We start from the raw sequence: 13,177 nt of genomic DNA on the forward strand, positions 1-13,177 counted from the left end.
TCGGAGCTACTCACTTGATGAGGCTTCTCCAAGAGAAACTCTGGTAGCAATGATAAGAATACGCCACCAAAGCCAGTTATACTTGTCTGTCATATTGTTTAAAACGTAAGTCGTCTGAAATCGCTCATTTTCCTGGAAAATGAAAAGATTAACATCTCATTTTAAAATCAAAGCTACATAACAGAAACCTAATGTTACAAAACGAATTGTTCCGATTTCTCACTAATAGTTGAGAGAACAAAATTGCAAGGTAGCGAAGTGGTGGAGAATGTCCAATCTACTTACTCTCTAATGACGTGCATCGCTCTGAATTTTCTTACAGAACAGACATTCTGCTGTACTCTAGTGGGTGTGAGTCACTTGTGACGGAACCTTCATGTGATGTACAAAATATGGCAGACAATGACTCTCATTTGAGTCTAACCACCTTTTTCAGGGGAATCAGCTTATAGAATATGTAACCAGATATCCTTCAATGAATTATTCAAGCCTTAAACTTTGTGTTTCTAAAGATATATTGGTTGTTTTTGACATGCTGGAAAGACTTCATGCAATTTTTATAGTGTGCTGCTTTCTCTCTAAATTTTAGGTCACCCTATAATTCAGGGATTGTAAAGTCGTCCGTCTCGGAATGAACTGTTACCTTTCTTGTACAGCTGGTTCAGACGATGAACAAAATGCTTCCTTGTTACTTTAAAACTTAAATGACTATGACACCTTTAAATTTTTTGTGAAAAGCGTTGACTAACATATCTGTGGCGGTTAAATACCATTTCCGGTACAGGCATCTTAGCTGTCTTTTACTCTTATTTCTATATACCAACTTTATGCCTCATTAAAGAACAGCTAGCTTTTGCCACACTATCCTTTTTGCCCCAGATCAGCCAATACATTAACAATACGCGGCGCTATAAGCCAAATAGATTAACCTTCAATGAATCAATCAATCCACCATCATTCCCATAAAACTCGACTCCTGAGTTATTCATGGGAGTAAATAGATGTTTACAAACATCCTTAATTAATAGTTGGTCGGTATATAAATATTATCTGAGCTGACTCGTATCGCTCACTTGTCAGTGGAGTTTTCTACTCATTCGTGTATGACGTGAATCCATCCGTACTCTGCCACATGTATTACATTTAATCGCGACGAATTCGTTGTCATATTCAAATACGCCACAAATTCTGGAAGATTTGCACCATTGTTGTTTTTCTACAATTACTCAAAATGCTGAGGGACCAGGGGCCGGTTTCATGAAGCTCACTTAGCTAAATTAGCCGTTAACTACTAAGACTTCAGGTGGATATTAGGTGTAAGAACTATTTGTATAATTTTATTGATGAAATAATTTGAGCTTCTTGTCTATGCATATACATTTCCTTAAGATCGCAATAATTCTTGAAATAATAACATTGCAACATTTTATTTGATAGAGTATTTAGGCCAACAATATCCCCACAATTTCTAAACTTTTGTATGACGGATAAAGAGAATTCGTAAAGAAATTCATAACAATATGACATCAAATTGCGGGCATCCTTTTGTAAAGTATATATAATACTGACTGCATCTGTGCAAAAGTGTTGTGATGTTGTTCAATGTGCCTAGTGACATGTTGTTGGCGAATATTGCTCACCCTTTCATACGACGGCTATAGGCAGAGCGCATTATGGTGCGGGGATTTTGTCTGTCCGTCCGTCCGTCCGTCCGTATCTGTGTATCCAGAGTCTTCAAGTCTATTGCATGTGCTGTTTTAAAGTTTTGGTGGATACAGAGGCACTAATGTGTGGTATCTCAAGTTGGCCCATGTCCATGGCTGTTATGGTTACAAGATTACCACTTTCCTGATATGTACTATATAAGACTACAATTCCTGTTGTTTTATCCGACCTGCCACATAGTGTAGTATTACACTAATACACTTGACAACTTGGTCGTATGAACAGTTGTGGAAAGAAGCGAGGGATTTCCATGCATACCGAGGTTTCGTCCATAATTATTAGATGTGTCGTGCCATAATGTCTGTTCGTTTGTACTGCCGACTCCTAGTAACAAGACTGCTCTTCTCTCAATATCAACTATGTAAATAGGCATTACTTTATGCCCATCCTATAACCATATGTGCCGTTAAGTACATGTATATGCTGTTTAAGTATGTTGGATGCATAGGTACAGATGTGAAGATGTGTCGCTTCTTAAATTTGTCCATCAATCGTAGCCATGATAACCAGATTACCACTTAGAAGAAAACACAGCATTTTGAGTATTTCAGTGACGTCTATCAAATTGCAGTTATCATCGCGGTATTTTTATCTAAATCTGCTTAAGGCACGGTTCTAGAGGGGCGTGTTATTGCTACTATTTAAGTTACATTCAGTTATATGAATAGTTAGAATGAAACCCTAACTGAGGTAAACTGACAAGAGGCTGTATTTCACCGGTTACATGTGACCATTTACCAGATATGACGCTGTCGTTGCTGCTCTGGGTTACTGTTTATGCTGTACTGTTTATACGATAAAGATACGTATGACTTCATGTCTGAACTACATTTTCAATCACTTTGCATTTACGGTTTTAAGGAATACATACAGATTTCTGTCGGGCCTCACCCTCATTGTTATGGTAATCAGAGTGCGAATCTGCCCTGAATCTACTATACAACATAGGAATTATATTTGTTAGGGCGTCCACATCAACTCTTGTTTGTATACTCTCTAGCAGCGTCTTCCATGGCTCTTGTATCTTATTACTTTCTGGCGATAGTTTCTAGAAGTTGTGCCTTTATTTTGTTTCATTTTTAACGTTTTAAGAAGTAATAATAGTTACTCGTAAGACGGCGGTCGAAGAGGACACCACAAAGTGCCATGTGGACACGGCTATGCCTCGCTGTAAGCGAGAAACTTGCAGACGTAAAGCTGTAGTTAGACCACTGATGACAAGACTCAAGCAAGACCTATCAAGCAATCGTCAAGAGCCTATCATCTAATGTACAGTGAACAGTACGACTAATACGACTGATCAAAAGGCGTTATTTATGAGACCTAGTCATGTACCCTTATCCTTCTGTATCAGATATAAATGAAACATTTATTTATTTATTTATTTAGTGCCTTGTTCAGGAATTTTATCACTTTGTTAAACGGCGGTGACGGTTATGAGTGGATGGAGTAAACCAACGACATTTGCTGGATACAAGACAAACCTGTTGAAAACTAGATTAGATCATTTAATCTCATTGGTCAATATCCTCATAACAGCGGCAAGTATCATGCTTGCATTGTATGTTACCATTAATAAATCCATATTATTGCATAGAAAATGAAGTTAGAGCACTTTTTTCTAATTCATAATTTTAAACTGCGTACGCTCTATTTCTACGGCAAGAACTCATTGCCTCGGGTGACGTCATAATTATTTAAAAAAAAAAAAAACAATGGCATTTTGGATGTTGGACGGAGTCTAATATGTGTTGATGCAGGATGACACCAATTACCTTAATTTTTATCGACTTTAATCTAAACCCTGTTTCTGACACTACCATATTAGACATTGTTCGCACGTATTAGTATCATATAGCCTTCGTAAACGAATTTTATCTCTTGTAGTATATGATCTCACAGCAGTATGCTTTTAGAGCTGGGTGTGAGGAAATTTTGTTATAAAAAACAGTGTAGTCTATTCGCAGATACAATATTGTTTGTGCTTTGTTCTAACTGCATCTTGGTTTACCTAGTGTAAAACAAATTACTCTCCACGCCAGGAGGCCACTTATTCCTTCAATAATCATGACGTTCTTTATGTTGAAACAAGGCTTGGAGAGTTTAACATTATGAATTAGGAAAAATATCCTACCTGCATTTTCCTTGTAATGATATAGACGTATAACATATCAGTGTGTAGAGGTTGTGTGTTACGTACGACTAACGAATGCAGTTTTGGTAGAGAGTATGACTGATTTTACAGACAAATGAATGTGTACGACTGGTTAAAGGAAACAGACTACAGTAATGAAATCTATGTACCACATCACTTATCTTAACGCCGATGGCACGATGATGCGAATCGATGGCACAATGGCAGGGAATGATGACACGATGGCCATTTCATTGTTGGTATGGCCTTGGTGACAGACAACAGTCAGTGGAGGTAACGTTTTCACAGCCTTATCTTTTCGGAACACTACTTGTCAGCCACCAATATGGCATGGAACACATCCCACAATTTGTCAGTACCCAGAGATTTCCTCTGGGTACACAGCTTTCTGAACGCCATCATGCTAGAACAAATTCTTCAGTGTATGATGTTACAACACAAAAAACAACAAACGAATATACAGAAACACTGACACCCCCATCTTCCTTTACCTGTTATATACTTAGTGTATGCTGTCTAGTTTACGTTTTCCGATGAAAATCATGGTCTAAAAGCGTTCCCATTCGTCATGAATAATGCACAGGCTACAAACACATCTCGACCGGCACTTATAATACATGAAGTATACTTCAAGAGATTCATGCTGGATACAATACTTAAATCATTATCTTGCATAATAGGAATGAAACATTGTCCCAAGTAAACAAAAAGGACAAATATATGTACTTTACCTTTTATTTTTGATTAGATTTATTACAGTTTATACACTAACAAACTGTAATTCAGTATACATAATTTTAGGAAAATATTTGAAAGGTTTGTTTAATTAAAATGAATACAGTGAACAAAGCATTAGTACTATTGCGAGAAGAGATGAAACATCCTACCATTATGATGTGAAACTCTAAGTCGTTTCATTTTAAATTTCCGATTTTGTGGAACCAGCCCCATAGTTCAACTAGAAATTACATGACTGTCTTTGATTGGGCTCGAAAAGTGTCAAATTCTTTGTTTGTCCATCACACTGCAATTCTACTGAGGTGTCACTGGAGTGATGTTTGTCAAGTACATAATACTCGTGGTACTTGGTCGAGCCTTGGCCGGCAACAACGGACAGTTTTATATCTGGAATGCTCTCTAGATCACTGACACTAGAGGAACTCGTCTCACTGTCAGCGCTGATGTACTGGTAAACACGAAAGTCATTTGGTGACGACGCCGACACAAGTATTTCGTATCCCATCGGATGGTTTTTTGATACCCCGTCGGATTGGAATTCGGCCCCTCCTTCATTTTCTTGTGTAGAGCAACTTTCTTCACACTCATTTAATGGTTTGGTATTTTCCACACTGGTGGATTCTATGTTTGTGGCTGTTCCATCATTGTCAGTGACATTCGCTTCTAAATGGACTACCGGGGCACATGCAGGTGAAATGCACACATTGTTGAATATTTCATGAGTGTTTATGGTATTATCTACAGCATCATTACATGTGCTGTCTTTTTCATCTACATCCATAGGTTCTTCTGGTAAAAACAGACATTCAGTTTCAGGTGAAGCATCCAAGTCACAATTGGCTGTACCACATACGCCGTTTTTCTGTTTTTTATCACAACGAATCCAGGAATCGCTAATATTCCACGCGTAAGTATCATTATCTTGATTATGAGACTGTCCGTTGTTTTCTTTTGGTTCTTCTTCCACCTGATGCATTTCATCTCTGGTAATCGAGGAATTGATGCTATCTGTATTATTGCTGTTGCTATCCACATCACCAACTGCTTCGTTTTTACTTGTATCAGGAAAGGCAACATTAGACACCAAACCAATAGTATGGTCATTTGAGTTAACTGGAGGTATTCTCCGGGATAGCTTGTGTGGCAAAGATTGGGTACGTCGTGGCGTAGTTAGTATGCATGATTTGGTGAAGGAATCATTCCTTTGCACTTCAACATTTGCATGTGAAATGACTGGAATCATGTACTCTTGATTATCTATTTTTTCATCACAATCAGTATCTATAACCTTAACACTGTCGTCTGGAGGAGGTTCTGGTGTCATTAGCGGAGTGAATGAAATGGCCTCATATTCGTCCGAACTGTTGGATTCATCTGGCATGGACGCGTTTAGAGCCGTTTGCCAATTGACGTTACAGAAACTCTTTGGATTTTCATTAGGTTTACACAAAATGTCATCTGAGAATGGTTCGTTTGCACAACAACCCACGGACTTGTGAGACTTCAAGTCTTTCCGTTCTGGATTGGTGTAGGATGGTGTGGATTTTGGACGAGGTGGCAGGCTAGGAGCACCGGAAGAACCATACCCATCGGGCACTGCTCGTCCGCTTGCTGTAGCATCCCCATCTATTCTGTTTATAACGTGTAAATCGGCCATGCAGCCCCCTGTGTGCATTGGTCTTGTCTCTAATGTGTTCCCAAACACATCGTCTATTGCCTGAAGACAAATTACATATGCATTAGCATGTAATTTCCCATGCTTACTAATTTAGATCAGGTACATGGTAAATATATTAGCATCATACTAGATGTTCATTTTTGTAATGAGAATGTAGGGAAAAATTTAGTCGTCGACCAAGCGATTCCGAAACCTAGTCTTCAGTACAGACGTCTCGTGCTAATGCCTTCAATATGTGGTATTTGCATTGAATTGTTGAATTATTGAACTTGTACTGAATTTCCAAATTCCAAAATTTTCACGCGTATATCATCAGCAGAGGTACATGCTTCATACCGCATATTCATTTAGCTCTGTGAAGGAGATTGGCCTAGAAATGTCCATTCCGTGTGCAGCTGATGATTCTGGCAGGTTAAAACTTCCATTCTGTATCCGCCTACGAAAAATGTTAAGACAGTTACTAAATGCAAAAGTAGCAGACACTAAAAAAAAACAGTCACAAAAATGATCATGAAAATGAAGTCGGAGCTGATTTTAAATTTAGGATAATGTTGGGAAGTTTAAACATAAGAACAATGAAGGTCGTACCTTTTACGGCGTCTTTTCTGAAGCATGAACAGGATCACAGTAACAACTGTTACCAGCAGAACAAGTGCTGCTGCAAGTCCAACAATCCAGGCAAGAATGGATAGGCCATTGTATGATCCCAACGGTGGTGGCGCAGAAGGGATGGACGCATTGCCAACGGCAACAGTTGTCTGAGGGATTTTCGATGTCCTTCCGTTTATGTCACTTTTGTTTTGAATTAACGGTCCATCTTCGCCTCTACTAGTGTGTACTGTATTGGGATTTACTGACAAGGTATAAAGTAGAGTATCGAATAGTTTTCAAGCGATAAAAATTCGTTACCAATACGTAAATATTTCTTGTCATCGTTATTAAATGAAAATATGACAGGTTAGCATCATTAGGTCTTCCCCACTAAACCATGCTAAGAGTTTTCAGTTACGCCTTTAAATTCTTTCAGCAAGAACCTTTGAGACAATGTCGTCATTATTTTTGTAACCTTGGCGATTTTCACTCACTTGAAGTTCGGTAAGCAAAGATGATACATTATCACTTACTGGATACGTACACTTTATCATTCGGCAGTCTTCACTCTGGTAGATCCATTTCCCTCCACAGAGGTTATCTGGGTTTCCCGTTACTGGAGCACACTTTTCACCCGATGGAGAGTAATATGTGCCCCTTGGACAGCTCAGACGTTCCACAACCAAGTCATTGTAAATTCGCGTTAGGTCTGGTGGGCTGTACTTGTAATACCCCAGGCATCCTTCAGGATCTGGATAAGTCCATGTGGTTCTTCCTGGCGCAAGTACTTCACAGTACTCTACAGAATATACAACAACTTTCGGTAATATAATTATTTCATACTACATGGAGACGTTTACTAAAAACTGACATTAGTCTCCGGTCATATATTCGTCATCACCATTTGGATAATTGCATTGTGAATTGTGCATTATAATCTATTAGACATCCGTTTCCTTAAGGGTATGGTGGGTGATATATAGATATCTTAAGCCTAGCTGTCCGTATTACAGATAAATTAGATGAATTTAAATTACCACCTCAGAAACAACACTGCCATAAAGACATAATCAGAAAAATTTAATGTACTTTTCATAAACTTTTCATGCAGTGTAAAATTATTACTGGTAAATATAAATCGAACACAGATATCTGTGTCTTCCTCTTTCATACCTGAGATTAATTCCACTTAAACATAACTGATCGCTCTATGTATCTGTATATATAATGTTTACAGATATATGATCAGTTGACACGCAAGACGAATGATATATATCTGATTTGTATTGAACCTGGATAGCAATTTTGTACATTACTTTTATAATCTCTTGAATTCCTTGCCTTTAGTACTGACTAGTGCTTCCTGACGTCATCATAGAATGATTTTATATCGTATTCATGTAATTAGCTTTTTATACACAGACGCACGGTAATTCTTATTGACGGTTGGTTTAAGAATAATACTTGCGGCAGTTGCGGACGAATGCCTGTGGATGATCACATGGAAACAAATGTGTGATACCGCACCATGGCATCAGGACAAGTCTAGTTTAAGTAAATTTTCTCAAGAAGAATACAAATTTAAAAAAAAAAACGACTGAATTAAAATTTGGCGTATATGGAAGTGCTGTGTACAAGCCTGGCATACGATTTTGGTTTGGGTTCGAACTTCGTACACCACACCCTTGACACTAGCTCAGCGCACAAGTTAAATTGTATACCGAGAACATCTTTAGTTTTTGTAACCGTAATGACATCAAAGAGCAGATTTGCGGACTTTTTATGTTACCATTAGGCAGATATCCCTTTACGTTGTCGCATTGTCTATGTGGTCGAGTGACATCACACGTTGACAACTTCTGTAAATCACAGAGAGCAGCTCCCTTGGCAATGCGAACCCAGTAGTTAGCTCCACAAGTATATCTCCTTATTTCGCCATTTTTATCACAAAAATAGAAATGTTGGCAGCTATAAGGATCTGGATAGGCTGTCTCCTTCGCACAAGGTAATGTCATCTGAGGGCAAAACTCTGTCAACAAAAACATGTATTTATTTGTGTCAGGTGGTGATACAATGTTTCAGTGTCACCGCAGGTGATATCGGTTATCCTTTCTGTAATTTGTTTTTAACATACTACATGTATAAATAACACGTGTCAATGAACAAATTCAATAAAACTTACATAATTCTTTATCCTTAATCCATGGAAAATAGTTTGTAAAGTTATGACACACTGTACGCATAGAAATGGGAGCTAGTTTCGAATATACAGTATGATGAATCATAAATCAGTTGTGTCTTTCTAACGTCACCGACATCGCTTACTGCGCTCGTGTTTTTGGCACTGGTCCTGTGTTTTCTGGCTTCGTACAGAGTATATGTTCTTCCCACAGGTGGCAACTTAAAATGAATATTTGTTTTGGCGTCTGGAGGCATTAGCATACGGGACCATTTGTGAATTTGCACATAATGTGTTCAGTCACATTGGTCGTTTACGTACAGAAATAACATCACGGCCAAGCTTTGAAGTGCACACAGGATGCACATGAAGGCGAATGCTTATTATAGGCCTATATGGGTACAGTAATTATGTTATTATCTAGTTAACCATTTTAACAACTACCATGTCATATGATATCGAGCACAGCAGTGTATTCATTGCTGTGCTACTGTGCTCATAAAAAAACAACATTTCTAGACAAAGGATTTTGACAAAGTGAACAAAGCACTACAATTTTGCAAAAGCTGGCCTAATCTTATTAAGTTTTTTGTGATACTTTTCTGTGTAAAATTTATTTCCCAAAGGCAATCGTGATAGCTGTTTATTTACTTCTGAAATAATCAACCGTAGACAGTAAAAATACATACATTTCAATGAATGAACGCTCTCAAGTCAACCTTGCGAAAAATCAGCGCCAAAATTCAATACCACACATCCTGCTAGGTGTAATAAATTACAGTAGCGATTTTCTGACAGTATGTGCTGGTAGAACATTCTCTCCCATCTGGCCATCTTTTTGTCATCAACAACATAAAAAGCTTTGTTTGACCCGAACAACTATTACGTTTAATAACACAGGGACATCTAAACGGTCATAAAAACAAAGGCTCTTTGTTTTTGTTGATGACTCCATCGCAATACTGGATATTAATGATCTGACAAATTATCGACTGTGTTTGCCATGCTTGCGTTAAATATACCGTGTGTCTTAAAATATATCACTAGGTACAGCTGTTTATTATATATTTTGTGATGAGGATGGGTTTTCTGGTTATTTTAGAAACGGGTGGCATTTTTTTGTTGGCATTTCGCTACAGATTGCATGATGACGTGTTGATTTCTTGACAGTACTGTGTGAAAGGAATAAGGTAAACAAGACACTTCTGATAGTGCTGCTCTTAATAAGAATGTTCACATGTAGGGTTTTACTTGAAGTCTTAGAAATTGTCTCTCAGTGGAAACATTTTCTTTTCCTTTTTCTTAATTTTGGTGATTCTACGTATCTTTATCAAACGTTGATACCAGGTGAAACCGGAACGATATGTTTCTGTCTATTAGGGTTTTAATGATTGGGTTTGAACACAGTGCTGAAGAATGTTCACTTTTTATAGTCACAGCAATGTTTATTGGAGAGTTAATCAACGCCATTTGGCAAGTAAGCCACTGCAGACTTTTGTACCCACAGATGGAGCTCAATATGTTTGTCACGTTGGTCAAACGAAAGTCATGAAAAACTACATGCAAGGCCTTACCGACGCTGCTGACAGCTTGAAACAACAAAAATCTCGACTTCAGAGGAGGTTTGGGAGTCTCGGAAACTTTCTGTCCAAGGCTAAAAGTAACCATCACCTCCTGTATCGGGGCGAATACATTGCAAACACGTACACTACGCTGCCCCCGCAAATCCCCATACCCTGTTTAGATATATGGACGGTTCTTGCATCTAAACTTACTTAAGGCAGCAATACACTTGCTATGAATGACTTTCGCTGTGGTAGTATTGTTAGCAGAGGAATAAAGCAACGGTTTCTCGCACAAATATTATGAAGTCTTTTCTCTGATACTTCGACTTCCAAACGCTTGAATACTGGAACGAGAGCCTGAAAGACAACAGTCTTTTCTAACTCAGTTCAGCATATTAAATTCTATTCGAACCTCGTGCCTGCATTACGGTTCGTTCTCCGCTGTCAGATTAATTATTCATAGCCAAGATAAATAATTAATCCATAAAAGTACATACTGTATCAAGCTCACATGTTTCAAGTGAGACATATTCGGGTATGAAGGCGTTTGATAACTTCTAATGTGATATCTGTCTGATTCTGTGTGTGTTTGGATTGCTGGGGGTTCTTTATCTGAGAAATACATGCATTAAGTGTCACCGTGGTTATAAAACTTCAGCAATGTTTGTTAGTTGGATATTATTGACGTATATCCATCAATCCGTTGCGCTGATCACAGGTTATATGACAAGATCACTTGATAACATAGCCTCTTAAAACTCACGGAATGGTTTGTTTCGCCTTAAATAGGTCTTCTTTAATACGTACCATGTATTTTACTATCTTTAACCACAGCAATACAGAGAATATGGTTTTCGTTAAATTTTATGTTCTAAACACTAAACGTATAGTCATAGTTACATGTTACCTAACATCAATGAAACCTCAAGGAAAATACCAATATTTTTCCATACAAGAACTAAACATTAATTTATCGCACTGGCCATTTAAGTAAAATTTTCATGGCTTACATTTGTGCTAAATGTTTTGGCATGTATTACTATATGGTACAAAAAAGGAAATCAATCTGTTGAATGTTTTCTTGATAAAGTTACATGGAATGTTATCTTTAAACTGTTTAATCTCTATGAGACATTATGCAGTGGTAAGGTGTTGCATTTCATAGTCTAATTGCTTTCCAGTTCAACAAAAGAAAATAGACCATCTACGATATATTTTACGGCAAGATTGCTTGTCCGTCCTGATGACATAGCCTCTTAAACTCACGGAATAGCATGTTTCACCTCATATCTTCTTTAATACATTCTATGTATTTTGTCTTTCTTTACCACGTCAATATAGAGACTATCATTTGCGTTTAATTTTATGTTCTAAACACTGAACGCGTAGTAATATGTACCTGTGACCTAGTACGAATGAAACCTCAAGAGAAACAGCAATGTTCTTCTATGCAAGAACTAAAACACTGATTTATCGCACGGGCCGTTTAAGTATTACTACAATATGGCATACGAAAAAGAAATCAGATTGTTGAAAGTTTTCTTGATAAATGTTATTTTTATACTGTTCAGTCTCTGTGAGGCATTACGCAGTTGTGCGCTGTTGCTTTTCATACTCCAAGTGCTTTCCTGTCCGACAAAAGAAAACAGACCACGTACAATATTTTCAACCGATTATACTTTTACGTAAGTGCAAAGATGGAACGAATCTTTTTCTTACCTTTGACAGAAATGTGGATCTGTGGTTCAACCATTGTCGCTTACTGATCACATCTCTGCTTTAGCTCATCACAAAGGTGTGCGTTTACCCATGCATCTGTACAGTATGTCCGTTGATAGTCGTCGATTATATGACAGTTGGACAAGATAATTACACGCAGTTGAGAGTTAGTGATAATAACTATGGTGACTCTCACTCTCCCTAACTGCCTTGCATGAATCACTGTGGGAGAACAGCAATTATCATGGGGGTGTTCCGTATTACCCCACATTAAATCCAGACAATTGCACCATTAGGCGATTTATCATTTACATGATATTATCTACCACTACCTATGTTTCATTTTATTCGCTGGCATGGGATCTACCACATACGAGTTGCTGTATTATCTGGCTAAGTTGTAGTGTATAACGTTACAGGTATGTCAACCGATTGGTAACGACCCGACACAACCATCAGTCGTGGATGCATTCCCAACCCTATCCCTAGTAGAGATTTGGTATGAGAATTCCAAACGAGAACGACTCCCAGTGGTCACGTGACTGTTAAATGCTAAATTACATATGCTTTATACACAGAGAAAGAAACCAATATCTTTGAGGTTGACTTTTAATTATTTGAGTAAGGTGACATATTCTTTGACTTTTATTTACATGGAATCAATCATTATTTCAGGCTGAAATTTAACCTGTAAACGTCAGCATACTGTTTGTAATACCATGTATTCAAGGATAGAACAAACTCGATTAATATTAGAGAGGTTGGCATTGCTTGTTTGGACCAAGGCTTTCTCTTGAAAAAGTGCCAAGCTAAGACAAACAACACAG

The 13,177-nt window shown here is 37.8% G+C and overlaps 1 protein-coding gene across 2 annotated transcripts; it reads right to left on the reverse strand.

Annotated features, from left to right (window-relative positions):
• Window positions 1-4,617: 4,617 nt before the first annotated feature.
• LOC135471552 (uncharacterized) lies at window positions 4,618-12,442 on the reverse strand. Of its 2 annotated transcripts, none has more exons than XM_064750823.1 (6): window positions 12,351-12,442; window positions 8,677-8,916; window positions 7,432-7,686; window positions 6,885-7,149; window positions 6,633-6,732; window positions 4,618-6,335 (listed from the first exon to the last, which is right to left on the reverse strand). In XM_064750823.1, the coding sequence occupies exons 1-6, from the start codon at window positions 12,382-12,384 to the stop codon at window positions 4,839-4,841; spliced, it is 2,391 nt and encodes a 796-aa protein (XP_064606893.1). In that variant the 5' UTR covers window positions 12,385-12,442; the 3' UTR covers window positions 4,618-4,838. The 2 variants fall into 2 exon arrangements, with proteins under 2 accessions (XP_064606893.1, XP_064606895.1); XM_064750825.1 differs by lacking the exon at window positions 12,351-12,442 and adding an exon at window positions 9,070-9,162.
• Window positions 12,443-13,177: the final 735 nt, after the last annotated feature.

Source organism: Liolophura sinensis, chromosome 7 (assembly GCF_032854445.1).
Source record: "Liolophura sinensis isolate JHLJ2023 chromosome 7, CUHK_Ljap_v2, whole genome shotgun sequence".
In the NCBI taxonomy this organism is placed as follows: Eukaryota; Metazoa; Mollusca; class Polyplacophora; order Chitonida; family Chitonidae; genus Liolophura; species Liolophura sinensis.

Bases quoted from the DNA above. Each gene is read 5' to 3' on its own strand.
- LOC135471552 (XM_064750823.1), bottom strand. From the start codon at position 12,384: ATGGTTGAACCACAGATCCACATTTCTGTCAAAG. The intron at 8,917-12,350 runs GTAAGAAAAAGA...TTTTGTTGACAG, and splicing joins GATCCACATTTCTGTCAAAG to AGTTTTGCCCTCAGATGACA. The intron at 6,733-6,884 runs GTACGACCTTCA...CATTTTTCGTAG, and splicing joins CAGAAAAGACGCCGTAAAAG to GCGGATACAGAATGGAAGTT.